The sequence below is a fragment of the Lemur catta genome, chromosome 14, assembly GCF_020740605.2.
Source record: "Lemur catta isolate mLemCat1 chromosome 14, mLemCat1.pri, whole genome shotgun sequence".
Lineage (NCBI taxonomy): Eukaryota > Metazoa > Chordata > Mammalia > Primates > Lemuridae > Lemur > Lemur catta.
The window spans coordinates 21846114-21873508 of record NC_059141.1 but is presented as its reverse complement, the minus strand read 5'-3'; the positions used below and the strand labels follow the sequence as shown (position 1 = coordinate 21873508).

Here is a 27395-nt window from a genome sequence, read left to right as displayed (position 1 = left end):
AGACTGACCGTGAAGTCACCATCTTGGATGTTACAGTGACAGAAGGGAAGACTCATGGAGGGTCTCACATCAGCAAGAAATGTTCTGGCCTCTAAGTGACATACATCACTTCCAATCCTGATTCTTTAGTTAGAGTTAGTCCCAAAGCCTCACCCAATCATAAGGGGGCCAGGAAGTCCAAGTCTACCCACATGCCCAGAAAGGGAAGAACCAGAAATATTCGGTGAATGTGAAAACCAGTGTGTAAGATTTTTATTTTTAATTAAAAGCATGAGTTTAAAAAACAAAAATATTGCCTTAGATCATATATATTGCAGCATAAAAGTTTGAAGTTGCTTTATCTTTAGGTAAACAGCTATTGGAAAGATGACTTGAGGTGGGAGGAATAGTAGAGTTGGATGCTGATTATCTAGTGGGAGAATTTACTTCTAAAATTTTAAAGTAACACAGAAATCTTACGGATTGTGTGATTACACTGAGGAAGTAAGAGAAGAGTAAGTAAACCCAGAATTGTTTAGATTTGACTCCCAAATACATGTGGACCCAGGCTGTTAAGCAGAGTGTCCAACCCTGCCCAGGAGGAGATGTTTAAGAACTGTGTCGGGTACCTGGTTCACTCTATGGCTCCTTTCTGGCCTCTCTACCATTGCCTGAGGGTTCCTCTACTAGTGTCTAGTCTTAAATCAGCCAGCACTCATAAGGAAGGAAATCCAAGTTAAGCAGGTTTCAGTCGTGAATCTGGGCAGGACCAAAAGGGAGACTTCTAACGTCAACTTATGTTCTCTGGTTAGGAATGGGGTTTTTCTGTCTACAGATGGGTAAAAGGGAAAAACCCCTCTCTGTCTATTCTCTGAGTACAAGGACCCAGCATGAAGCTTTGGTTGAACAGTGATGTCTGCTGAAAGCAATCAGGTGTCATGGAATGGTGTTGCCAGCCTGCTGGGGCTGGAAGGCCATGTTACCGTCCCATCTCACTTGGTAGAAGGCAGCTTCATGGGGCGATTCATCGGGGAAACCCCACAGGGACAGAGAAAGAGCCATTAACAGACACCAAACCCTAAATGCCAGTGGGATCTTTTGGAATATTGTGTGTATACAAATAGGGAGGAAAAAAAAAATCAGGGATTTATTCAGTTACAAGTCTGTTTGGGGGACAGAGAGGCATTTTTTTTTTTTTTAAACAATGTTAACATGGTTTAACTCCTGACAAGAGATACACATGGAAATACTTGAGAAATTCTAAACACAAATTTGTAATTACAAACTAGATGATCAAAAATACATGTAGCAAAAAAAATACAAATAGCATTTATAATGGAAAAAATGGAAGTTATTCAGCAATAGAGAACAATAATAAATATATTCTCATTTAATAATGCATCTTTAAATTATTCCTCAGATAAATTTTTTGAGAAAATAATATAAAAAAGCTATAAACTATAAAAAAGCACATGTTCATCTTAGAAAAAATAAGAAATATGGAAAAGCAAAAAGTGAAGGAGCTGGTATCTGAAAATCTACTATCCTGTCATCCGCAATAACCTCATGGTCAGCCTCCTGACCATCCCTCTCATTTTTTCTGTCCATATGTACTTTTTAAAGCAAAACTTGAGATCATGTTTTATATTGTTTTACAATCTTTTCTTCTTTTAATATCAGAAATTCTTTATATGTCAAAACAATATTGTATAAATAATTGCAAAATGGTTCATATTATTTCATTGTATGGCTGCATAGTCCTAGCAGAATTTAAAAACCTATCCAGAAGTTAATTTATTAATTTTTAATATAAAAGCCAGCAAAAATAAAATTGGTCACAGATATATTTAATTTGTTTTTTAGTTTTATAATTTGAAAGAAGAGTTGGTGCGGTGTCTCGTGCGTGTAACCCCAGCTGCTCGGGAGGCTGCGGTGGGAGGAGCACTTGAGCCCAGGAGTTCGAGACCAGCCTGGGCAACCTAACAAGATCCTATCTCTAAAAAAAAATTTTAAATTAGCCAGGCATGGCAGTGTGCACCTATAGCCCCAGCTACTCGGGAGAGTAAGATAGGAGGGTCACTTGAGCCCAGGAGTTTGAGGTTATAGTGAGTTATGGTTGCGCCAGCCTGGGCACTCCAGCCTAAGCAACAGAGCAAGACCCTGTCTCTTAAAAAAAACAAAAAAGAAAGGAAATAATTATGAGAAAGAAGGAAATTTAAATTTCTCATAATCCTATTCCTTAAAGATGTCATTATTTTTGTTTTTTCTTTCAATCTTTTCCCCCAATGTGTGTGTGTGTGTGTGTTTAAAACAAAATTGCTCATTAATTAAAAATATATACATTTAAAAGCCTTTTCTACATACATTTGATAATCAGGGAGGAGGTTTTATATCATGGTTTGCCGAGATTCTCTGAGTATGATCCAAGAGATAACACAGTGGGAAGTAAGAGGGCTGGGCCTTCACCTCTTTCCTCTACCCTTTCCTGGAGCAGGGAAGAAGAGGGGAAGGCTGCTGCGGGCCCTGAGGCTAATGTAAGTGCAGGCCAAAGGCCGGTGGGAGTAGATTGACATGGCAGTGAGAGATGGAATTGTACCAGATTGGGATTATACTGAGAGCAGAGGAAGTATTTACACTCTCTAGGGAAGAGGTGGACCTGAGGCAATTAGAATTTTTCCACCTCCAACTGTAGTGATTCTTACATTACAAAGGCATACACAGTAGAGAAAAGCCCCTAATCTTTTTGGTGATACCAGGAGAACCCTAAGAATTCTTTTATCAGGAGGTACCGCTGAGGTCCCTTGCAATTGCTAATCTTCTGAGTTGGTGGGGAGGGGACATGGGCACTGAGAAAGACTGAAGCATTTTCTCAGAGATCCCTTAAGAGAGGAAGAGGATGCTGTCCTAAAAGGTGAGCATCTTTAACGCCCATAATACCTAAAAAACAGGAGGACCAATCATTGGTGCTAGAGAGATGCTTTGGCACATGTCCGTTCCCCCAAGGTCCCTGGAGAGAGTGATCGCCTTTGTTGTCACCATTCTTACACTCCAACCCTCTTCCATCCTATGTGTCTTTCGCTCTGGTACAGGCATTTATGAAAATTGAACACATGGTTTAAATGTGAATTAACTGCGTGAGGCTCAACGGTGCCAGCTTCAACCATGTGGGCACTGTCTAGGACCTCCTTGCCCTTCGGGCTGTCCTCTGGCTGGTACTCACTGCGGGTACATTCTCTCTGTCTTGCCTCTCCTGCCCCACAGGGTTCTGGCTAGTGTGGACCATCATCATCATCCTGAGCTGCTGCTGCGTCTGTCACCACCGCCGAGCCAAGCACCGCCTTCAGGCCCAGCAGCGGCAACATGAAATCAACCTGATCGCCTACCGGGAAGCCCACAATTACTCAGCGCTGCCATTTTATTTCAGTACGTACACCCAAGGCTGCCGTCCTCCATCCTCGGGAGCTCGGGTGCACAGACCCGGAGCTCAGACCGTACACTGGGGGTTTGCCTTCCCCTTTCCCGCCATAGAGCAGGGTCTCAAAAGTACAGGGACAAGGGGACGCTTCAGCATGGGGGAGCAAGGGCTATGGACATAGGTCCCTGAAGCAACTGGGCCATTCCAGAGCTCACAGTGGCTGGGTTCTGGCCAGATCTCTGCTCCTTTACAGATTTTTTTTTTTAAAGGCAGATAGATAGTATATAATGTAAGTGAATTGAGATTTGCAGTTCAGTGGACTGAATTCCTCCTACTTTGCTTACTGCCATGTGATATGCCTGACCACAGGCTGCCATATCAGGAGTGGCATTAGTACTTCCTGAGAACCAGAAACTTGGTGAGTCACTGAAGAGCACTCCCCAGACTTCCCTGGGGCTCATTCCGTGTGGCCTCTCAAATGGTTTAACGGAGCCCCAGAATGGCCCAAAGCCATTCTGCAGTGCATTCTACAAAATAAAACATTTGTAGTTGTTTGAATTCCACATCTAGAAGGGTTAAGTGCTTAGCATGGTGGCTGGCATATAGTAAGTGCTCAATAAATGCTAGTAATTATTGTTGTAACTAGATCATCTGTGCTTCAAGGCATTTAGCACATTCAAAAGATAGTTCTGGCATGTTTTTAATAAGCCTTGAATGACAGAGGCCCTTCACCCTTCGTTGGCCACCCATCTCTTGATCTGAGTCAAGGTAAAGCTTGGTGTGTCTTCACAGACCACCTCCAGCCATGCCAGAGAGAGAGAGAGAGAACACAAATTTCTAACTTCCCAGAAAAAGACCCCCTTCCTGGCACATCTGGAAGGGTTTGGGAAAGAAACGTGGTCAGGAAGTCCTAAGTAGTTGGGGTCCCTGACCCTGAGGCCTAAGGGACTTAGGTAGAGGACACAGTCTGAGCAAGAAACATGAGACTTAATGGGACTTAGGTAGAGGACACAGTCTGAACTAGACACATGAGACGTGTGCATGTGGAAACAGGTTTGTTCCAGGCAGAAGTTATCTTGGCCACCCACTCCATTTGCCTAATCCTCTGCCTTGACTCCAGACAGGTAGGAAGTCCTTGCCTATCAACCAACCAGTTTTAGGGACTCTTCAGATTTCAAGAATCCAGATCAGGTCACTCCCATACTGTCCCTCCTTCTCTGCAGAGTTGCTCACGCTTGGTGGGTACGCTGGGGTGGAAGAGATAATGCACGTTTAGTGGGAGCTTTGCAGTCTATTCTAGAACAATTGCCAGTGCAGTAATTTCTCCTCCCTACCTCCCCATTTTAGGGTTTTTGCCAAACTATTTACTACCTCCTTATGAGGAAGTGGTGAACCGACCTCCAACTCCTCCCCCACCATACAGTGCCTTCCAGCTACAGCAGCAGCAGTTGCCTCCACCGTGTGGCCCTGCAGGGGGAAGCCCCCCAGGCGCTGATCCCACCAGGGCTTCCCCAGGGGCACAGAGCAGCCCCTTGTCTGGGCCCAGCAGAAGCAGCACAAGACCCCCAAGCATCGCTGACCCTGAGCCCTCTGACCTGCCAGCTGACCAAGCAGCCACCAAAGCCCCTGGAATGGAGCCCAGTGGCTCCGTGGCTGGCCTGGGGGAGCTGGACCCAGGGCCCTTCCTGGCCAAGGATTCAGAATGTAAGGAGGAGCTGCTGAAAGATGACGGCTCTGAGCATGGCAGTGCACTCCCCGACAGCAAAGACAAGACTCCTGGGAGACATCGCCGCTTTACAGGTGACTCGGGCATCGAAGTGTGCGTGTGCAACCGAGGCCACCACGATGATGACCTCAAAGAGTTCAACACGCTCATCGATGATGCTCTGGATGGGCCCCTGGACTTCTGTGACAGCTGCCATGTGCGGCCTCCTGGTGACGAGGAGGAAGGCCTCTGCCAGCCCTCCGAGGAGCAGGCTCGAGAGCCTGGGCACCCCCACCTGCCACGGCCGCCCGCATGCCTGCTGCTGAACACCATCAACGAGCAGGACTCGCCAAACTCCCAGAGCAGCAGCTCCCCCAGCTAGAGCAGGCCCTGCCTGTACTCAAGAACTTGGCCAAGCAATCAGGGTTGGGGAGAACCACAAGAGAAGCATTAAGTGACTTTCAGAGAAAGTGGTACAGCCACTTCGTTCCTTTTTTTTTCCTTCTTCTTCTTTTCTTCTCTCCTGCGTTTTCCTACATCTCCAGGTACAGTTTGGGGTGTAGATGTCTCTTCCCCCACAAAAGCACAGTGTTGTGGAGGGCTGAGAAGTTGGTTCTGTGACTCATTCCTCATCGCCACACCCACCCCTCTTTTTAAGTCATATCTCACTACCTGTTTGGGTCAGAGAGATGTGTATTTTAAAAGGCCCCAGTGGCGGAGGCTGGGCCTGTGCCCTGAGATGATTCTTGGTGATGGAGTGGATTTATGCTCTGATTTTAGTTTAAGAGAACTTCGTTGTGTCTTAGCCCAGGAGAGGCAGCCCATCTTGGGCCTGGGTGAAGAAGGAAGCCCACAGAGGCCCAGGGTTTGTTGCCTGTGGCTGCCAGGGTCTGCAGAGCCAGAATTGGGCTGATGCTGTGGGACGACAAGAGCTGATGGGCAGTCGATGGCAGACTGGTAGGGGACTTGTTGATCTCTCAAATTCCAGGTGACAAGCTAGATGCACCCTGTGCATCCTTGACGGGCCCCTTCCCAGCAGGCTCTCACCGGCCGCAGTCTGGTTCAGGTGTAGAAGATTATACCACCTTCTCTTTGGTTTTTCTTTTAAAAACAAACAACAAAAGAGCCGAAAACAAGAATGTTACCAGTGGGCACGCGAGAATTGTCTTCTGGAAGAGGAAAATTTGTGGCTCTTTCCCAAGTTGGCCTTCAAAGATCCCGGCTGCGTTTGAGCCAGAGGGGAGATATTTTGTGTGAAGGCTTGGGTGGGGGCTATCTTGGGGACTTCTGTGAGCAGGAGGCACCAGTGGCTGTGGGGAGAGGTGCAGCTTTCTGCGTCTGTGCCCACCAGTGACCAGCGTCAGCAGGGAACGTGCTCTGCTGTCTGCATGTCCCACTGTTGATGTGAACAGACGGACCGAGGAAGCTGTGGGGCCTGAGGAAGGGCAGCCCCACCGCCTGGCTCTCACACAGTATTTCGTCTCTGATCTGAATAAGTTTTTTTTTTTTTTTTTTTTTTTGGTGTGTGTGGGGGGGTTGTTGTTTGTTTTAAATGACCACTTGGAAGAAATACCTTAGTTATCTGTGGTTTTCCTGCCCTGTCCTGCCCCCACCACTTTGGAGTGGGGGACTCATTTTTCCGTAGTCTATGTGAAGAGTCTGAGCAGCCCAGGTGGGAGGTGAGAGCGGCCGTCCAGAAGGCCGCAGGATCCTGGGGACTATGTTTGGCTTCAGGTGACCAGTTGAGCTCGGTTAGGAATAATCCGAATGGAGAAAGGCAACAGCCGAAACTAACATTCCCCATCCAGCCCTATTCACGTGAAGAGTTTGGTTCTTTCCCCACTCTCGAATGATGACATTCAGGCAAGGCATTGATGTTATGGTAAGAAAGGAAGAAAAAATATATACATATATATATATCTCCAAAAACAGGCAAATCCAAGGCTGTGAGGTGAACAGCGTCTGCGTTTGGATTCCACAAAACCAAAATCCATGTTGAACAAAGTGAAGTCCATACACAGTGACTTTTTAGGTGACGTGTGTGCGTTTGTGTGTGTGTGTGTGTACGTGTGTGTCCGTTGTGTGCGAGCCCCGAGCCCTGTTTTCCTGTGAAGATACTTTGAGTGGCAGCCATTCTGTTCACGTGACCCACACGTCTGGAGCACAGATGGCCCTCTCAAGGTAATTTATTTTACACATTTACTGTTTACTGAACAAATGTCTGACTCTGTACTCGGGTGTATTCAGTAGCATTGTCAACGGCAGTCCCCCTTTGTTTGCCAGATACTGTGCTTGAAGTAGAGGTTTTACTCTACTCATCACTGCAATTTGCACATTGCTCCACGGACACTCGGAGGCCTGTGTTCTGTTCCCTGTCAGTGGAAACGTGCTCTGAGCCTGTCTGCCTCCCTTGGCTGCTCCTGGCCCTCGGTATCAGCCTCCCGGGGTGTCCACAACCACTTGGGACAGAAGGTGAAGGTGGAATTTCAGACAGAAGCTTGATTGGATCTTCAGTGACAAGCTTGCACTACCTGTGGCCCAGACATCGGCCCTGCCCAGAATTGCCAGGAGGAGGCTTTGGGGGACACCACAGGTACCGCCGGGCTTACCTCCCTCTGCTGAGTCCAGCGGACACAAGCGAGCAAGCTGGTGTGTGGCCGGAGTAGGCCAGAGTGCGTCAGCAACCCTCAGATGCCTTCCCTTCCACCCTTTTAAAAAAAGAAAATCCAAGTAACTCGCTGAAGTGTCTCAGAGGAGAACAAGTTTTACCAAAATGAATTCTCCTTCAGTTAACTGATCAAATGGATGAACTCTGACCCTCTCAAGTTTCTTTCTCCAATTGGAACTGGGGGTGCGGTCCGAGTATCAGCTGTTGGATTCACTGCAGCGTCCTACCCTAAAGGCAAGAGAAGACAAAATACAACCTGCAGGGCTGGGCTTGATTCCGGAGGCACAGTCTGGCCCCTGCTAGGAGAGACTGCCCTGCTCAGAAAGACGGAAATAGGGGGTTGAAGGAATAGCAGGGGGGCCAGGGAGATTTGATTGAGTCTGGTTTTCCAGGTGAATGAGAAGGAAGGGGTTGGTCGAGGGTTTGGTGCTACAGTCGGAAGATTTGCAAATGCTAACACATTCCTGTGTGAGGCGCATCACCATTTGTCAGTTGTTGTGAATATGTGTATTTTAAGCAATAAGATTCAGCTGGTCAGACTTTTCTGGGCAGTTTCGGTGACGCATTTCCTGTGCTGTGATTGTTCTGAAGACAGAGTGGCTCTAACCACTGTGAGAAGCCCAAATAAAAATCGATCCCCAAAATTCTAATGCTCTTTTTTCTTGTGGTACTTTGTTCCTTTTTCCTCTTTCTCAGACTTCAGGGAATCGCGCCTCAGGATCCTAAACCGCATGCACTTTTCCCTTCACACAGAGACTGAGAGGCGTCACGTAGCAGTTGGGACAGGGCCCTGGGCAAACAGGGCCAAGGGCGGCTGGCTGCTGAGTCCACGCTTTGCCCTGAGGAGTTTCCCCCCAGCCCACTGTCTGTCACGAGGGTGTCTCTGATATTTAAAATACTTTGGGAAGTCCCACAAACAGGTTAAAATCAGACCCCAAAAAACAGAAACAAGTTTTGTCAGACACCCCATGCTAAAACATGACGTTTAAAAGGAAGCAGACAGTCTGAGAGATCACTTTTGTTGATACACTAGACATGGGGGTAGATGCTTGGCCTTGGAGTTTAATATACAAAAATACATGTTGAGTTGCCTACTTTGTGCTCAGCACTGCACTAGATGCTAAGGATAATGCAAAAGAAATACATAAGACAAGGGCCCTGCTCTCTAAAACTTAAATCATAGTTAGGAAGACAAAACCTACCTGCGTAAAATAGCTGATTAACATTATAAGGTAGGTTGAGATGAAGTGAGTGGTATGGATTCAGAGACTCTCAAGGAATAGTGGGAGGTAGTTTGAGATCCTGAATGCCAGGCAGGGAGTCTCAGGACTGATTTTTAGGTGCCAAGTGTGCCAGCATCTGTCAGTGTAGGCCAATGATCTTTCCTAAGACAAGGAGAGTTGCTTTGTTTTACCCTCTGCTTAAGGCTGTCCTCTTGGGACTTCGAGTCAGATATATGTCCTTGCTTGAAGGCCAGGGGAGGGAACAGCTTGCTACCTCTGCCCAGGGAGGAGGATATCCCTACCCAGCAAGACTTCTCTTTGGGCTGCCCGCAGCTGCATGTGCTAGTTGCCCTCCCAAAAGGGGTTCCTGCCTCCCCGAGTGGAGTGCTCACTAGTGGGCCGGGGCTCCAGGTGCGCTGGCAGTCAGTGTTGTCCTCCCCTGGCCCTGGCTCTGGGCTTGCCTAGCAGTCAGCCCTATTGTTTCTGAGAGGCCAGTGTTAGCTAGATGAAGCCCTGTCACTGTCCAGGCCCCTCAGTGATGCTTGTGGAGGATGGCTGCTTAGTTCCTTCTAGACTCTTGGACTCCTTCAGGCAACCCTTGTGGAGCCATATTAGCAGGTAGGGACAGTTCCATTCTAAAACCACAGGAAAGAACTGGGGAGAACATCCTTCCTGCCTTCTTTAAGCTAATGTCTGCATGGCACAAAAGCAAAATGGTACAGCACTTATGGGCTGGTCAACAGGGGCTGTGCATGTATCCTTGATGCCAGGTGTACAGGGTTCCCCCCCCCCATTGTACCCTAGGCTCTTGGGTCATTGAGTTTCTCATTTCTCTAATGAGGTATGGCATTGGTTGTCTCTATTGCCCCAAGTGACCAAGTTCAGGTGGAGATAGTACCAATGCCCTGAAGCACAAACAGTAGTTTTGCTGAACAAGACTTTCAAGAAGCTCCGCATTCTCCAGTTTCTTCTTTTTTCAGCTGGGGGCAAAAGCCAGGGTTTGACTCAGGAGGAGTAGGGAAAACTGGGTTTAGCTGAAGGGCTGTGGGTCAGGGGAGGTGCTTGGGATTCAGATTCCAGCCAAGGGGCAAGTGTGGCCTTACTTAGGAGCTGAGCCTTAACCAGCACCTACCATGTTCCAGGCATAGGAACACAACGATGCCTTCCACCTGGCTCCTCTTTAGAAGAGCTAATAATGGTCTAGAGAGGAAGGAAGGCACAGTTTTAGTCCTGCATGGTAAGCACCACAAAGCCTATGTGCACGGGATGCTATGGAAGGGACTTTAGCCCAACTGGAAGTTCAGGGCAGACTTCCTGGAGGAGGTAACCTTAAACTGAACTTGCCAGTTGAAGAAAGGTGTAACAGGAATTCTAGGCAAATGTTTGCCCTGCAGATTGAGAACAACTGCGTACCTGGTGCTGAAAAGCACACAAAAACGTGGGAGACCTACAACAGGAGACTATATATGTCATGTCAAAAGCTGTGAGCACTTTAGCCTTTCCAGGTGATTGCATTCTGGGGTGTGTCAAAAGAGAAAGCTGGAGAGAGAAGCAGGTCATAAAAAGATTTTCATTTGCCTTTATTGTTTTATTGATTGACTGTTTCTGCAATGCCAGGTCTTGTCCAAGCATCTTAGCCACATTTTCTTATTTTAGCCTCAAAACAGTTCTCCAGGCAGTTATTTCTGCCTTATTAATGGGATTGAGGCATTCAGAGGAGTTAACCTGTCCAAGATCACACAGCTAATAAAGTAACCGGCAGAGCCAGGATCCGAAGCCACATCTGTTGACTCCAAAGCTCAAGCAGGCCAGAGAGTGAAGACCTTGTAACTTATTTGCAAAGGTGAGAGGAAACCAGAGAGGTGCACTGAGCAGGGAGTAACGGGAAAGATGAAGCAGACACATTTCCTCCAGAGCCACATTACACCTTTGTCCCCCTGCCCCTCCCCCAGGGGCCCCCCAGGCTCAGCCCTGCTCCTCCGAGAGCCTCTGGGTGCTGAAATGGCCTCACACCTTCTTCAGATCATTGTTAACTAGCCGGGGGCCGGGTATAACTCCTTGAAACACTGTAAAACTCTCAAGAATTAAAGCTGTTTGGCTCTTCCTTGTCTCTTTTCCTTCAAAGAGTGTTCTGCTCTTCCTCAGAGGAGATCAAAATAGAGCTTTCAGTGTTTGTGAGGGGAAGAAGAGGATTTTTGTTTGATCTGAAATTTCTCCTCCTCACTCTGTAGAAGCCTGTTCCTTACCGTAGTTGAATATTCCTTCCATTTCATGTTTTCTCACCAAGAAGTCTCAAGAAACCCAATCGCACTGGAAAATGTTACAAAACACCCTCTGTTGGAGCCATGAAAGGAGTTTGTCTTCGGGCTCCCCACCCACTTCCAGCTGTCAGCCGCCCTGGCTCGGAAGGGCCTGGCCGGGCGGGCGGCCAGCCAGGGGCTGCGGGGCCCCTGCAGGGTCTCTGGAGCTTCCAGGGTGGGTTCCTCGAGGTCCCATGCTGTGGATGGACCTGTCTGCGCACACCCACTCCCCGCCGCCCTGACCAAGCTGGTGGCTTTGGGGAGGTTTGTATAAACCCTCAGAGAAAGACTGATTTTGTGGATTTGGATAGAGACAATGATGAAAAAGGCAATAGTTATCGAGGCACCAAACGCATTGCATAGGTTTGTATTTGATCCTCACCGCAAGGTCAGTGCTATTTCTACATACCCCTCAGCCCCCCATACTACAGATGAGAAAACTGAGGTTTAAGAAGGCCATGGAAGTTGCCCATGGCTGCTCAGTCTGTCAATGACAGCACCGGAGGACTCTGTCTCCACAGCCGGACCTGTCTGTGTGGGACTCTCCTGCTCGTGCCCCTTTCTCTGCCTTCTGTCCTCCCCAGAGCCTCAGATAACCGGCAGCACAGTTGGTGAGTTACCCCACCTTCCAAATGAGGAAACTGAGGTTCAGGGCCAGGAAACGGGGGGGGGGGGGGCTGGGTGACTAGCACGTGGGCACTCGGGTTCCTCCTGATGCAGTGCTCTTGCCACCCCACCCTCGCCTCTGTGACCGGACCCCTGTCCTCCAGAGAGGGGCATTAACATCTGTGAGGAGACTGCAGAGAGGGCTCCTCAGTTGTTTCAGGTTTTGTGGCCACCAGGGGCCGACCAGAATGGTCACTCGCTCTCACCCCTGCCGCCCTCGCAGGGGAGGCTGTGGGGAACCGCTTTTCTCCTGGGAGGGTCAGCTCACAGCTCACCAGAGCTGATTATTAAATTTCCAGGAATTTTATGAGCTGCTTACTAAACGGCCAGTTTAAAAGATTAAACTATATAAACCTACAATTGAATAAATTATGTTAAAAACAAAGGTAATAAACACTCAAAATGGATCATTTGCTGATTCTTTTACTACATGCTACTACTATGTATGCCCTTGAGGTTACTTAAATCTATATATCAGTATGATGGAACTATTGTATAATGGCATTTTCTATATAATGGTAAAGAAGATACATTGCCACTGTGCATCTCTTCCCAACTCTGTTCAGTGACATCACATTGACAGCTTGAAACTGGCCATGGTGGTGGGATCAGCAAACACCACAATCAGGGCTAATCCCTCCCCTCCACTCACAGAGCTGGTTAAACATTTCTTTTTTTTTTTTGAGACAGAGTTTCGCTTTGTTGCCTGGGCTAGGGTGAGTGCCATGGCATCAGCCTAGCTCACAGCAACCTCAGACTCCTGGGCTTACGTGATCCTACTGCCTCAGCCTCCCGAGTAGCTGGGACTACAGACATGTGCCACCATGCCCGGCTAATTTTTTCTATATATATTTTAGTTGGCCAGATAATTTCTTTCTATTTTTTAGTAGAGACGGGGTCTCGCTCTTGCTCAGGCTGGTCTGGAACTCCTGAGCTCAGAAGATCCACCCGCCTCGGCCTCCCAGAGTGCTAGGATTACAGGCGTGAGCCACCGCACCCAGCCAACATTTCTTTATCATCACACCACTGGTTAAGGACAGTATGAGGCTCAAAGGGTGACTGTGGGGTCTTGGCAAAGACCTTCCAGCTTTGCCAAAGATCTGGGCTTCCTTCCGCATAAGGAGATAGAGTTTATTTGCTTATTACTGGGCCAATTAGCCAAGTGATTTAGAGCATTCAATTGAGACCTCTTGTGTGTCTAACCGTCTACCTGTCAGGTGCTGATATGCAGATAAAGAACATGAGAAGGCCGCGTCTTGAACTCCAGAGATACAGAGGTAGACAGTGTTCCTGGGGGACAGCACACCCACATCAAGCCCAGGCAGATGCCAAGGCTTGGTACCAAGGAACCGAAGCTGAGTGCTAAAGAGGGACAGTCACGGTGGGTGGGAGGCATGAGAAATGGGTCTGAGCAGATTTAAGCCTTCCAGACAGGGGCAGAGGACACTTTGGGCAGGAGTCAGAGTTCACTCAGCTTTTCTGAAAGATACTGTCCCCGGCTACACTTCCTGAAAGCCCTTCTATGTGACCCCCGGGATGGGTAGGAAATCATGGCTGCCTTCTCCTCATCCATCACTGAAACCGTGGGTTCTGGTCCCAGCCCTGCTGCTAAGTGGCTGTGCGTGCAACTTGGGGCAAGTCACACACCTCCCCCAATGGCTCTCAGTTTCCTCTTCTTCAAAATGAATTAGTCTCTCATTTCCCTGCCATTCAATGTTCTGGTTCAACAGTTGGAGACTGGATGTTTTCTATCCCAGTTCAACTCACCACTGCTTCTACAGAGGACACAGGCCTTCTGCTAATTGTTTATCTGTTCATCACTGGTCTGCAAAATGCCTTTCAAATTCTGAACAAATTTGAAATACTTAGCTCTCCCCCAGCCAATCCTGCCCCCTCTGCTTTGAGCTGAGGATAGCTTGGCTCTAGCCCAGCAGCCAGCTGATGGGGGAAGAGGAGGCTGGGAGAGGGAAGGGGGCACCCTTCAGTTTAGCCTTTCTCTTCAGCTCATGTGGTGCCAGCATCTCTCCCAGGCTGCGTGTGCTGTGGGCTCTTCAGCAAGGTCCCTGGGCAACTGGCTGATGACGGCCAAGACTGAGCTGGGGGGACAGTAGGGAATGGTCCACCACCCCTGGATAACAAAGCTCTTGGAAGGAAGGAGGGCTGCTGTCATTGGAAACCTTGTCCTTCTCTCCTTGTAGGGTCTGCCTTGGTCTTTTCTCTCTGAAAACTTAGCCAGGCAGGGTCTGAGCCTTGCCCTGCTGGTCTTTCCAGAGCCTTCTGTCTAGTCAGAGGGGAAGGGTTGGGTTGATGATCTGACCCTGGTCTGGCTGGCGCCAGGGAGCTGGGGATGGGGCCTCTCTCCAGGCTAAAGGGCAAGGGTCAGTTTCTTCTGGGGCGTCTCAGGACATTTTTCATTTCCAGACTGGCCAATGGCCAAGGTTTAAAGATGCTGATTTCAAGGTTTGAAGGAGTCTGGGCTCCATGTTCAAGTGAGAAGCCTTTCATAGACTTCCTGGGGTTTCTGAGTAGGGAGAAGGGGCGGAACCTGGCGCTGCAGCAGAAGACAGCTGTAGAAGCGCTTTCCTGGCAGTGTTTACCCCAGGGAGGGATGAGGGAAAGGGGACCAAGACAGGACGGTAGTGGCAAATCGAGTCTGGGGGTTACATACACACCCCCAAAGCCAAACCTGTGAGGCACACGCAGCGAAGCCTGTTTGGATCAAAACAAACAATATTCATTGCTCTACTTTCAACATGTAAACTCAACCTCGCCCCTTCTCCCTGTTTCTGTTTCCCCTGCTGCTGCCCTGGGCTAAGGCTCCCCCTTTGTAACTGCTCTGCCAGCTCCCACCCTGCTCCCTCTGCAGACCACTCTCCAAGTAGCAGCCAGGGGGATCCTTCAGACACACAAACTAGATCGCTCCACTGACATGTTTAAAACCCTCTAAGGACTTTCTATCATATTTGAAATAAAAACCCATCCCCCTTCCTGCTACCACTTCCTACTCACAAAGACCTCACGGGACCTGCCCCCCACCCACTCTGACCTCACAGGGACCACTCTTCCCTTCATTGTCATCTCCCACCTGGAGACCTTCTCACCTGCTGCTTCCTCAGCAGGGAACACTCTCCCCACAATGGCCACGCCTTCCCACCTCCTTGTTTAGAGCGGCCACTCGGACCTCTGCCATTCTCTCATCACGTCACAGTGTAATTGACTTCATAGCACTTATGAGTCTCTAAAATTCCCATTCACTTGTTAGCCCTCACTAGAAAGTACTCTTCGTGAGACCAGGGAGCTCGAGTGTCCCAGGACAGTGAATGGCACATAATAGGTGCTCAACAAGATATCTGTTGAAAAGCTGAGGGAGCAAATGAATAAATGAACGAGCTGCTCAGGGACCGTCTGAAGAAAATGGTTTAGTTTATGCACATCACTGCTGCAGGCTGGAAAAGAGGGCAGAGTGGGCTGGGAGGAAGGGGTGGAGGGAAAGGTGGGGGAAGCACCTCTAATTCTGCACTGTGGGGCCAGACAGGGTGGAGTCAGGGGGTGTTAGGTAAGGCCTTCAGGTGCTAGCCTCAGCCTGGGCTTCCCTCCAGGCCTGGCGCACCTTGATCTTCACCTTGAAAGGCTCAATCAGAAAGACCAACTTGGGGTTGCCTTCCAGGGAGGGCAGCTGCCCATCATCTGGCACCTCCAGGTCGAACCTCTGCAGCAACCAGGACGTGAAGAGGAAGAGCTCCTGGCGGGCCAGGACCTCACCTACGCAGGAGCGGGGGCCCGCTCCGAAGGGCAAGTAGCTCAACGATGGTGAGATGAGCTGGCTCCCCGTTGAATCCAAGAAGCGCTCTGTAGGCAAGGAGAGGCCCCAGCCAGGGCCAGGGCAGGAGTAAGCAGAGGCATGTCAGCACTCCCCTGGGCTGAAGGGGAGACACGACCCTGCCTGGGAAACCCCAGCCTGAGGAGAGATAGTCCTGCTCTCAGGTATCCCCTGATGACACAAACAAAATGAAATATTTGGTAAGGATGGAAAAGAGGCAGCATTAACAGATGAAAATGCTACCCTCCAAGGGAAGAGAGGGCAGACTTAATGAGAGACAGATGCCTAGAGGACTTCTTAGCGGAGTCAATTTGCAGTTGGTTCAACGGAGAGTGTGGGAAACGCAGCTGTGAAGAGTTTGGGTAAGTCTACGGCAGGATGGGGTGTCAACAGGTCCCTGAGGTTGGAGCCAAGAGTTTTCTAGCAGCAAGTTTGGCAGAGAGCAGGGGTGCTGGGGTGGTGGAGCACAGAGCCCAGGCTGGCTGTGTGGCCCAGGGAGCAGGACAGGACAGGGACTCACCAGGCATGAACTGGTCTGGTTGGTGCCACTCCTTCTCATTGTGATGCAGTGCCCACAGATTGACGACAACCTCTGTGCCCTTGTCAATGGCAAACTCGCCAATGCTGCTCCAGAGAGGGAGAGGGAAAAGAGGTCTGAAACATTGTCCTCCCTTCCTGCTCAGCCCCAAGCCCCCACTTTCCTCCACCCTGGGGAGAAGCACCCTGTACTCCCTTATGCCCACTCACTCATCTTCTGCTGAGCTTCTGCCAGATCAAATCTGAACCCAGCCCTTCTCCGGCCCTTTCCTCTCGACAAGCGCTTATGTGTGGACACTTGTGTACATGGACATTCGTGTCAGGGTATGTGGGTGTGCATTTGGAGCTGGTGCATGCATGTGTGTGCTGCGGCTGTTGTACTGGGTAGAAGCATGGAGTGCCCAGTCCGTGCCCAGCCCAGACCGTGTGTCTCCAAGGGCAGCAGACAGCTTCTGAGGGAAGTTAGCAGATCCGTGGGTTAGTCAATGGGTGTCAGTGTGTGGTGGGGACGTTGAGTGGCAGGGCCGGGGCAGGATGCTAGATAGTAGTCAGTGGTTGGCTGACTCTAGGTTGACTAGCAGGCTGGGGGCGGTGTGGAGGGGGAACCAGGTGGGCTGGCAGCAGTGTTGGATGCACGGTGGGGCCGGGTGTCAGTGGGAGGGAAGGCACACCTGGAGTCAATGTTAGCCTTGTGAGGGATGAGCAGAGGGGCCACGGGCCTGATGCGAAGCACCTCTCGGATGGTGGCCTCCAGCAGGATGAGATTGCTCCGGTCGCTGATAGTTGGTGTACGGCTGAAACCTATATTCTGGTCAATCTCCTCATAGATCTTCTTCTTCAACTGAGGGCCAGAGGAGGGTAGATGTGACCAGTGTGCTTAAGCCCAGAAGAAGCATGGGCTTAGACGAATCCAACTGTCATCTCCAGAAGAGCCTGTCTAGACGCTTCCCAGCAATGGCTCTGCAGCCCAGGCTCTGCTTCCAGAAGATGGGGCAGCTCCACTCTGGGGCCAGAGCGAGCCACTGCCTGGGGAAGGGGCAGGGCAGGCCTAGTCTTCCTGCACAGGAGCCCTGAGGGTATTAACTCCCTCTCTCTGGGGCCTAGAGGTTGGGCTGGCCGGGGTCTAGGGTAGACGGGAAGGCAGGAGGAGGGAGAAGCCCACCTGAGGATTGTGTAGCAGGAAGGCCACAATCCACTTTATCACAGAGGCAGTGGTCTCCACACCGGCCCCAAAGATGTCCCCTACAGTGGCAAGAATGTATTTATCTGAAAGCTTCTTTGAATCCTCATCAGGGTCACTGTTGTTATTATCTGAGTTCATCTTGGCTTGGATCATAACATCCAGCATGTTGGTGGTAGAGTTGCTCCTGAATTTCTCCTGGTTGGGTGAGGTTGGGAGACAGCGATAAGGAAGGAGCCCCATTTGCAACACTCCTGCCATACTCCTGTCCCAGACTAGAGACAACAAGCCTCCTCCTACTTGCAAGTGGAGCGGGGCTGGGTGGGACTATGAGCTTGTGGAGGTGGAGGCAGCAGTGGGCCCTCTTTAAGTTTGGGGGACAGGGTGGGTCCCTTCTGGGATCCTTTTCAATTCCTTATTTTCCCACCCCCATTCATGAGGTCAGCTTTTGTTGTGCACCTGCTAAGTGCCAGGCTCGCTGCTAGGTTTTGGAGATCCTACAGTGTCCAAAGTGGACCCCAACTCTGCTCTCGTGACTCTTTTAACCTAGCTCATATTCTCTTCTGCTCCATTACCTACCTTGTATTTTTCCATTATTCCATTCAGCAGATCATTTCGCGCCTTAACACACTTCCTCAACATTTCCAGGCTTTTGTTGGGGAAAATCTGGAGAGTAAAAAGAAATGTCAAATCCATCCCTCCTCCATTTTGCTTTTTCAGCTGCCAGAATCCCTCCTGGAGGCAGATCCTAGCTTTCTGTCCCTGAAGAGTTCCCACTCCAACCCTGACCTTCAACCAAAAGGGAAGGCAAGATGGGGACACAGAATGGGATCATTATGACAACTAGGACAATTCAAAACAAGGGGGGAGAGAGTGGTCCCCACTTCCCCGTCTTCATTCAGTCAAACATCACGTACTGACTCTGCTGTGTGCCCAACCCTTGGGGACAAGACAGACTCGAGTCTGAAGCCTTGAGCAAGCTCCTTAACCTCACTAAGGCTGTTTTCTCATCTGCACAATGGGGATAATAAGACCTCCTTCCAAGGGGAATTCTGCAATTAATACATACAGAAAGCTTGAGACTGGCACATGGTAGTTAGAAAATAAATGAGAGCCATTGTCAGCAGTAATAAGATGCGTGATTAAAAGGCTAAAGCTACTTCAGTAGAGAGTGGCAAAGGTTTTGAGAGGCAGAGAAGCTAGAGGTCACCCTGGCTGAGGGGTCAGGGAAAAGACGGGTTTGGAGCTGGGCAGGAAAAGGAAGGGAGAACTGGGGACACCGTCAGGGTCTGCTGGGATCTCAAGGGGGGCCTGGCCGCATCCTCACCTGCAGCCAGGGGAATATGTCTATCAGACTGCCGTTTCCCAGATTCTCCAGGATGCCTTCATTATATTCCTGTATCACTGTCAACTCAGGATCCCCGTACTTGTAGGAGTTGTTGAAGCAGATAAAGCAGATGATGTTGGTTATTGCCAGGAAGATAGGCAAGGAAATATCTATGGACTGTCCGTCGTAGGTGACCAGCACATCACACAATACTCTGATTTCCTGACATACTGAGGGGAGAGAGGGCAGGAGGGTGGGAAATGAATCAGTCAGCACCCTTACCCGCCAACCCCAGTTCCCTCCCAGCCAGAGCAGGGACAGGTAGCAGACGGCCACTAGATGGCAGAAGTAGCCAAGAAAAGCCCGGACTGGGCCGTTCCTAACCCTCTCCCCTCCCCAGCCCTCTTCTCCCGCAGCACCTGCAGGGGGGTCCCGCCCAGCCCCAGGGCCCAGCCTGGCACTCACTGATCTTCTCTAGTTTCTGGTGGCCGTCTTTGAACAGGGCAAAAGTGGCCAGCACCAGCTTCCGATGCAGCTGCCAGTGGGTGCCGTAGTCAGCGAAGGCGATGCCCTTTTGGTTGTCGGACAGGATGTCTAGAGAGGCCTTTGGAGAGCAGGCAAGGCTGTAGGAATCCACACCATGCCCCGCACCCTTGCCCTGGGCCTCCTGTACCTGTTCCCCTTCCTGGGGGAGAAGGCAGGTACCTGCCATGTGACTCCACCATGGCTGTGAGGTCTTGGCAGCACAGGCCCCAAGGCCCCTCCTCCCAGTTCCATCAGAGGGACACAGAGTGAGGAGGAAGAAAGAACCCTGAATTAGAATGCAGGCGTCCTGGGATTCAGTCCTTTGACAGGGTGACCTCTGGGCCTCTCTTTTCTCATCAGCTTCTGACCAGGACATTAGCTCTCAGAATCGTGCCTATCCTGGGGGTAGGGAGCAGGCCAGCCTATAGAGACTGCCAGGACCACTGTCCTTCCCTGCGTCCTCTGGGACATGCTAAAGGCACAGCTCATCTCATTTTTGTTTACCCTTCCGTTGCAAACTCATACACCCTACCACAAGCCCACGTCTGGAGAGTGCAACAGTTTTGTCCACCCAGTCAGGTCTTGGGTTAAGCTGCCTCCTCCTAGAGGTACCCCCAAAGCATAAGGGTCTAAAGCCTCCCTTTTCCATCCCCCCTAAGCCCCACCTGACTAGACTCCTCCATCCTCTCTGCCCTGAAGAGGAACCTAGTAGAGGTGGGTGCTGGGATGGGGGATCCAGGTGGGTTTCTGGATGGTTAGTAACACCCCCGCCCTTCAGGAGCCCAACAGCAAGCTCTATAGGATCATTAGCATCCCTGAAATGCCACTGTAGGTCGGCCCCCATCGCCACCCCGCGGGCTAGAGCAGCTGGGGACAGCTCCAGGGAAACAGCAATCTCAGCCTTCAGGAGCCAGGCCACTTCTTCCATGGAGGACGTAATCACTACCCCCATTTTCCAGGAAGAGTAACATTAATACTGGCTATTTTTGGAGCACTTACTGTGCTGGGCGCTGAGCTAAGTGCTTTATATGCACCTTCTCAGTTCTTTGGAGTGGTCTAGGCCCAGAGAGACTATCATCCCCTTCAGGGGCAGGATGGACCCCTCAGGCCACAGCTGTCACCCCACCCCACACCCTGGGAAGCCCAGTAGAGGAGGCCTTCCTTTAATTCTTCCAGCCTAATGTAGAGGCTGGGTGGGGTCCGAGGATTGCTCCCCTCCCATCACCCCACTGGTCTGGTTTTGGAAGAATTACAGGTTGTTGGAACTGGAAGGCTCATTCCTGCCACAGTCCTGGCTGAAGACCTGAACACCCCCAGGGGCTGGTGAGAGAGGCGAAGATTAGCACTGCTTACCACTTGGGGCCGCCCAGAGAAATCCTTGCCCTTCTTAACAAGCACCTCCTTGGCCAGCTGGTAGTGGCCGACAACCACTAGAGTCTTGGGACCCATACGAACAGAATAGATGGGGCCGTATTTTTTCTGCAGCTTGAAGAAGTTGACATGCTGATGGCCATGTCTGGGGAGGAACGGCAGGCTGCCCACCAGGGGCAGAGACGGGAGGCTCTTGGGATACTTGGCACCAGGGCACCTTACCTTGGGCCAAAAGCAATAGGCTAGGGTGAACAGCAAGAGAGCCACGAGCTCCCACATGGTGGCTGGGTGCTGGCAGGCAGGATGGAAGAGCCGCAGCGACTCTAGGGTATGAGGAGGCCGTTTTAAGGGCTGCTTCACCTTGACTTGGTGTTATCTCTTGCCTTGTGAAAGTTTATCCTGGAGCAGAGCCAGGCCTGAGCCCTCTCAGAACAGAGAGAAGGGGAGTGCAGTCCTCCTCAAGGGCTGGCTTGACTCCAGGGCAAACCCCAGGAGGAGGAGGTAGGTAAGGGAGGACTTCCGAGCCCCCTCCCCGGAGCTCCCCATCCATGGATGACCCCAGAGTGCACCAGAAGCAAATGGTATCTGGGTTAGAAACCAAGGCTTGGGACTTTCCATGTTGTAAAATCAACATGGATTTTACATGGACAGACGACAGAGTCAGGAGGATTACGAATGCCAAAGATATTTTATCTAGTCTTATTTAACAGCTAAGGAAAGTGAGAACTTCAAAAGTAAGGTCACACAAGATAGTGATGGCAAGAACACAGATATCCTAACTCCTATTTTGCTGCTCTTTCTAGAGGCAAGGAAGGGTAGGGGTTGAGAGCACGGGCCCAAGAGTCAGATAGGCATGGGTTCAAAATCTAGCTTGGTCACTTTCTAGCTATACGACCTCGGGTGAGTTGTGTAACTTTTAACTTTTTTTGTTTTTGTTTTGAGACAAGGTCTCACTCTGTCAGCAGGGCTAGTGTGCAGTGACTTCCTAGCTCACTGCAACCTCAAACTCCTGGGCTCAAGTGAACCTCCTGCCTTAGCCTCCCGAGTAGCTGGATCTGCAGGTGCACACCACCACACCTGGCTAATTTTTGAATTTTTTGTAGAGTCAGGGTCTTGTTATTGCCCAGACAAACCCCAGCAAGGAGCAGAAATTCCATCTCCCACTTTTGTGAGTCTCCATCAATGAGTTCTGGTTGCCTGTCTGATGATCCATCTTTTCTATAAAGATTGACACCAAGAATGTGCACTCCCTTGGGGCTGTGACTTCATCTGGTAATATCAAATCATTGATAAATACTGAATGAGCCACTGAAGGACTCCAGCAGAAGATGAGGATAGATTCTGTCAGGAAGTTCTACTAATAAGAGCTCAGAAAAACTAGGGAGCCCATTTTGTTATAATAATGATAAGAATATAGTACAATATCTAATGAGCACTTACTTTGTGCCTGGCAGCACTTTCACTTGCATTATCTCATTGAACAGATTAAATATCATGAAAATCACAACAACTCTGAGAAGTAGATCCCACTGTTATCCCCATTGTACAGAGGAGGAAACCAAAACCTAAAAAGGTTAAGGAAACATACGGTTATCACATCACACAATTCCACTCCTAGGTATATACCTAAAAGAATTGAAAACAGGGGCTGGGGGCTATGGCTCACGCCTGTAATCCTAGCACTCTGGGAGCCTGAGGCAGGAGGATCACTTGAGATCAGGAGTTCGAGACCAGCCTGAGCAAGAGTGAGGCCCCATCTCTACAAAAAATAGGAAAAATTAGCCAGGCATGGTGGCATGCACCTGTAGTCCCAACTATTTGGGAGGCTGAGGCAGGAGGATTGCTCAAGCTTAGGAGTTTGAGGTTGCAGTGAGCTATGATTACGCCACTGCACTCTAGTATGGATGACAGGGTGAGACCTTGTCTCAAAAATAAATAAATAAAATAAAAGATTTGTGACAAATTTAAGAGATTTGACTTATTTAAGAGATTCATTATATTAATAGCTATCTTGGTGTTCACCCATTCCTAGAATAATACTATTAATACCTTGTCCAGAGTGTCTCCATGTAGTATAGAATTGAATTCTCTTTGTTGTTTACTTAAGATTTTCTTTCTTTTTTTTTTTAAGGATTTTATTTCTTTTACACTTCTAGTCATATGAAAAATTGGGTTACAGTTTTCTTATTTGTACATGGCCAGGTTTTGGTATTATGATTTTGCTAGTTTTGTAAAGTTATCTGAGAAACTCTCAGTCTTTTTGTATGTCCTGTAAACAGATTAAATATCATGAAAATTATCTGTTCTTTAAAGCTGTAAGGAAAAGTGACCCTGAGAACTGTCAGGGCCTAATGCCTTTTTTGGGAAGATAATTCTCTAACAAAACTTTCCAGTTTCCTCAATAGTTATTGGTCTTCTCAACTCTTCTGAATCTTCTTGAGTCAATTTTGGCAGTTATATATTTCTTCAAATTTTATATTTTTCCTGACTCATCAGGAGTTTGTTCTATTAATCTTTTCAAAGAATCACCATTTGGATATCTTCATCAAGTCTTTGTTGTGGTTTGGTTTTGTTCTTAATGTTGATCAATGATCAGTGCAAAACAACCTGTATAACTTTAGTTTATACTGAAAGCTTGTATTAATTCTACTTCCTTTGCATCCCTGATTTCCTTGTTGAAAACATAAGCTCTATTATTTACTAGAATTGAACATATATATAACCTATGACCCAGCAACTCCATTCTTAGGTATGTAACCAACAGAATGTGTGCATATGTTCAACAAGGAAAATTTATAACTCATCTAGAAAATAAATGTACTCTTACTAGTACATATTTATAATCCATAGAGAAAGGTGATTTATAAAATCTATTTGGATATGTTCAAATGACCTTGAGGCATGGTTGCAGCTCTTACAATTTTTTGGTCCTTTGCAATTCCTGTATGTATTTTTGCAGATTAATTTAGTTATAGAGGAGGCATGAACTAGCCACATCCCCTTTGTTATCCCAGAAAAAAATTCTCAACCATTGTTTTATATTGTAGCCAATTTGTACCTACTGGAATGAGGTATTTCATTAAGACTTTCATCTAGTGTCCATTGGAAGTTTTATTTGGTGCTACCAGGTGACCATTCTTTTTATTTTTTATTTATTTATTTATTTATTTGAGACAGAGTCTCGCTCTGTTGCCCGGCTAGAGTGAGTGCCGTGGCGTCAGCCTAGCTCACAGCAACCTCACACTCCTGGGCTCAAGCGATCCTTCTGCCTCAGCCTCCTGAGTAGCTGGGACTACAGGCGTGCGCCACCATGCCCGGCTAATTTTTTCTATATATTTTTAGTTGGCCAGCTAATTTGTTTCTATTTTTAGTAAAGACAGAGTCTCGCACAGGCTGGTCTCGAACTCCTGACCTCGAGCTATCCACCTGCCTCGGCCTTGCAGAGGGCTAGGATTACAGGCGTGAGCCACCATGCCCGGCCCATTCTTTTTATTTTATTTTATGTTTTTGGAGAAAGAGTCTCACTGTGTCATCCAAGCTGGAGTGCAGTGGCATGATCATAGCTTAGTGCAGCCTCCAACTCCTGGGCTCATGGGATCCTCCTGCCTTAGCCTCCCGAGTAGCTAGGACTACAGGATGAATAATTTGATATGCCTTAGAGAGGGCCACAGTTCAGTCATTTGAACAATTTGACTTCTGGTAAGGAATTGGATTTTATAAGAGTGACTGGACTACTTATATCAGGCCTGGTATTGACACATTTTATATTTATTAAGAGGACAATCAACAAATAATCTTGCATCCAGATTTAGTACTGGTGTAGTCAAAAGTTCCGTTCTGGTCATGGACACTTCTTGAATTACAGAAACAATCAAGAGATTCTCCTTCATTGGGTAAATGTAATAGAGTTTTTGGATTAAGAAAGTAACACCAGACCCCGGTTAAAATGGCTGTTATCAAAAAGACAGGCAATGATGAATGCTGGTGAGGATTTGGAGAAGGGGGAACTTTCACACATGGTTGATGGGAATGTAAGTTAGTGTAACCACTGTGGAAAACAGTATGGAGGTTCCTCAAAAAACTAAAAATAGAACTATCATATGACCCAGCAATCCCATTGTTGGGTATATATCCAAAGGATGGGAATTAACTATATCAAAAAGATATTTGCACTGCCATGTTTATTGCAACACTATTCACAACAGCCAAGATAAGGAATCAACCTAAGTGTCCATTGACTGAGGAATGGACAAGGAAATTGTGGTGCATATACACAATGGAATATTATATAGCCACAAAAAATAAAATCCTGCCATTTGAAACAACATGGATGGAACTAGAGAACACTATGTTAAGTGAAATAAGCCAAGTACAAAAAGACAAATCTTGCATGTTTTCACTCATATGTGGGAGCTAAATATTAAAAGCAATTGATCTCATGGAGACAGAGAGTAGAATGATGGTTACCAGAGGCTGAGAAGGGTAGCCGGGGTGGGGGGATGAGGTGGGGATAGTTAATGGGTGTAAAAATATAGTTAGATAGACAGAATGAACAGTATTTGATAGCAGAACAAAGTGTTAGGGTATACTTTAAAATAACTTAAAGAGTGGAATTAGAATGTTCCTAACACAGAGAAATGTTAAATGCCTGAGGTGACGGAAACCCCAATTACTCTGATTTACTTAAGGCACATTGTATGCCTGTATGAAAACATCACATGTACCCTATAAAGATAAACAATTATTATGTATACATAAGAATTAAAAATTGAAAAAAATAGTAACACCAGGTCAGGCATGGTGGCTAATGCCTATAATCCCAGCACTTTGGGAAGCCAAGGTGAGAGGATTGCTTGAGGCCAGAAGTTCAAGACCAGCCTGTACAACAAAGCGAGAGGCTGTCTCTACCAAAAAAAAAAATAGCTGGACCTGCTGGCGTGTGCCTGTAGTCCCAGCTACTCAGGAGGCTGAGGCAGAAGGATCGCTTGAGCTAGGCTGATGCCAGGGCACTCTAGCCTGGCCAAGCAGAATGAGAGTCTGTCTAAAAAAAAAAAAAGAAAAGAGAAAAAGAAGCAAGGCACAGACCTTGCCCACACATGAGAGCAGAGAAGGGCTCACACAAGGGCATGAACAACAGGAGGTGGGGATCACGGAGGCCCCCTACCAGTGGCCAGTCTGCTTACCACAGGCAGTTACTTGTTACCGTGGCTACAGAACAATCACTCTTTTCCTGACTTTGTGGCTGTAGAGCAACCGTAGTGGCATACACTGCTGTTGGGAATTTAAAATGGTAACACTTTGGAAAATGGCTCGGCAGTTTCTTGAAAAGTTGAACACTTACCATATGATCCAGACATTCCACTCCTAGATAGTTACCCAAGAGAAATGAAAACAACCCACATAAAGACTTGTATATAAGTGTTCATAGCAGCTTTATTCATAATATCCACAAAGTAGAAACAATCTAAATGTCCATCAACAGGTGAGTGGATAAACAAAGTGAGTTATATCCATACAGTGGAATATTCTCAGCAATAAAAAGAAACAGACTAGTTACATACACAACAATGCAGATGATTCTCAAAACCATCATGCTGAAAGAAGTCAGGCAAAAAAAAGAGTATTTCCTGTATGATTCCATTTATATAACATTCTAGAAATGCAAATTAATCTGTAGTTCCCGAAAGCAAAGCGGTTGTTGCCGAGAGTGAGAGGTAGAGGGAGACATGGATTGCAAAGGGGCATCTGGAAACTTCTGGGGGTGATGGAAATGTTCTGTATCTTAATAGTGGTGGTGGTTCCAAGTGTATACATCTGTCATACTCAAATTGTACAACTTAAAAGAATGTAGTTATTGTACCTAAATTATAACTCAAACAATTTTATTAAGAACAAAAATTAAATGAGATTCAACAGACACATACGGTTCTACACGCTTGGAAGAGGAAGTAATGTTGACGCTGAGCACAGGCAATTTTGAACAAAATTTTCAATATAATAACATTCTCATCTCTCTTGTGCATTAGCTAAAAAAGAAATGGAACTACTTGAAATATTTTACATATTAATTCATTTCCAAGGTAGTTATCAGTTTGGTTCTAATAGAATGAAGACGTTACTTCTTAAAAATCACTAGTGATGTTGACCATTTTTAACATTTATTGGCCACTTGAATTTCTTTTTCTTTCAATTGCTTGTGTTCTAATTTTTCTGTTAGGTTGTTTTTTGTAGCTCATTTATTTACACGCCCATCTGCCTCCTCAGTCTGGGAACTCCGTGGAGACAACACCTATATCTCAATTCTTTCTCTATCCTCAGCCTAGTACACTGTCTGGTATTTAGTTCAGGAAATGTTTATCTAAATTGAACTGAATGATCTTAATTCATTCTCATAAACACTTGGAAACTTTAACATTATTACTTCTGTTTCACAGATGAAGAACGTAAGACACACAGATGGAGTAATTTGCAGTCACACACTGCTAAATGGTAGCATCGGGAGTGTCACCCAGGATTTCTGATTCTAAACCACAGATTTACTGAAACTGTCCCCCATCCTTTCCAGAGATGTTTGTCTTGGCCCTGTCTTCCTCACGATAGAAGCGAGCAAAGAGCAGCCTCCGCTAGGCGCATGCGTCCCTTCCATTTCCCACAGTAGGAACAGAGACACATCCTTTTT

At 47.8% G+C, this 27395-nt stretch overlaps 2 protein-coding genes across 3 annotated transcripts in view; one reads left to right on the top strand and one right to left on the bottom strand.

Moving 5' to 3' along the window:
* The window catches only part of WBP1L (WW domain binding protein 1 like), a 61393-nt gene extending 52976 nt beyond the window's left edge, over positions 1 to 8417 (top strand). For both annotated transcript variants that reach the window (XM_045568493.1, XM_045568494.1), the window contains exons 3-4: positions 3241 to 3402; positions 4742 to 8417. In XM_045568493.1, the coding sequence (XP_045424449.1) occupies positions 3241 to 3402; positions 4742 to 5481 (902 nt within the window). In that variant the 3' untranslated portion in view covers positions 5482 to 8417. The remainder of the gene's footprint in view (positions 1 to 3240; positions 3403 to 4741) is intronic.
* A 6961-nt stretch (positions 8418 to 15378) lies between these two features.
* Positions 15379 to 21024, bottom strand: LOC123650072 (steroid 17-alpha-hydroxylase/17,20 lyase). Its single transcript, XM_045568492.1, has 8 exons — positions 20699 to 21024; positions 19286 to 19424; positions 18821 to 19050; positions 18073 to 18159; positions 17476 to 17691; positions 16985 to 17154; positions 16297 to 16400; positions 15379 to 15805 (listed from the first exon to the last, which is right to left on the bottom strand). Exons 1-8 carry the CDS (start codon positions 20993 to 20995, stop codon positions 15522 to 15524), a joined length of 1527 nt encoding a protein of 508 aa, XP_045424448.1. The 5' UTR covers positions 20996 to 21024; the 3' UTR covers positions 15379 to 15521.
* Positions 21025 to 27395: the final 6371 nt, after the last annotated feature.

What these genes read in the sequence shown, in the direction of transcription:
- LOC123650072 (XM_045568492.1), bottom strand. Translation starts at nt 20,995, where the DNA reads ATGTGGGAGCTCGTGGCTCTCTTGCTGTTCACCCTAGCCTATTGCTTT. An exon ending in AAGGCTAACATTGACTCCAG is followed by an intron (nt 16,401 to 16,984) that starts GTGTGCCTTCCC and finishes TCTCTGGAGCAG; the next exon opens with CATTGGCGAGTTTGCCATTG. An exon ending in ACCAGACCAGTTCATGCCTG is followed by an intron (nt 15,806 to 16,296) that starts GTGAGTCCCTGT and finishes CCTTGCCTACAG; the next exon opens with AGCGCTTCTTGGATTCAACG.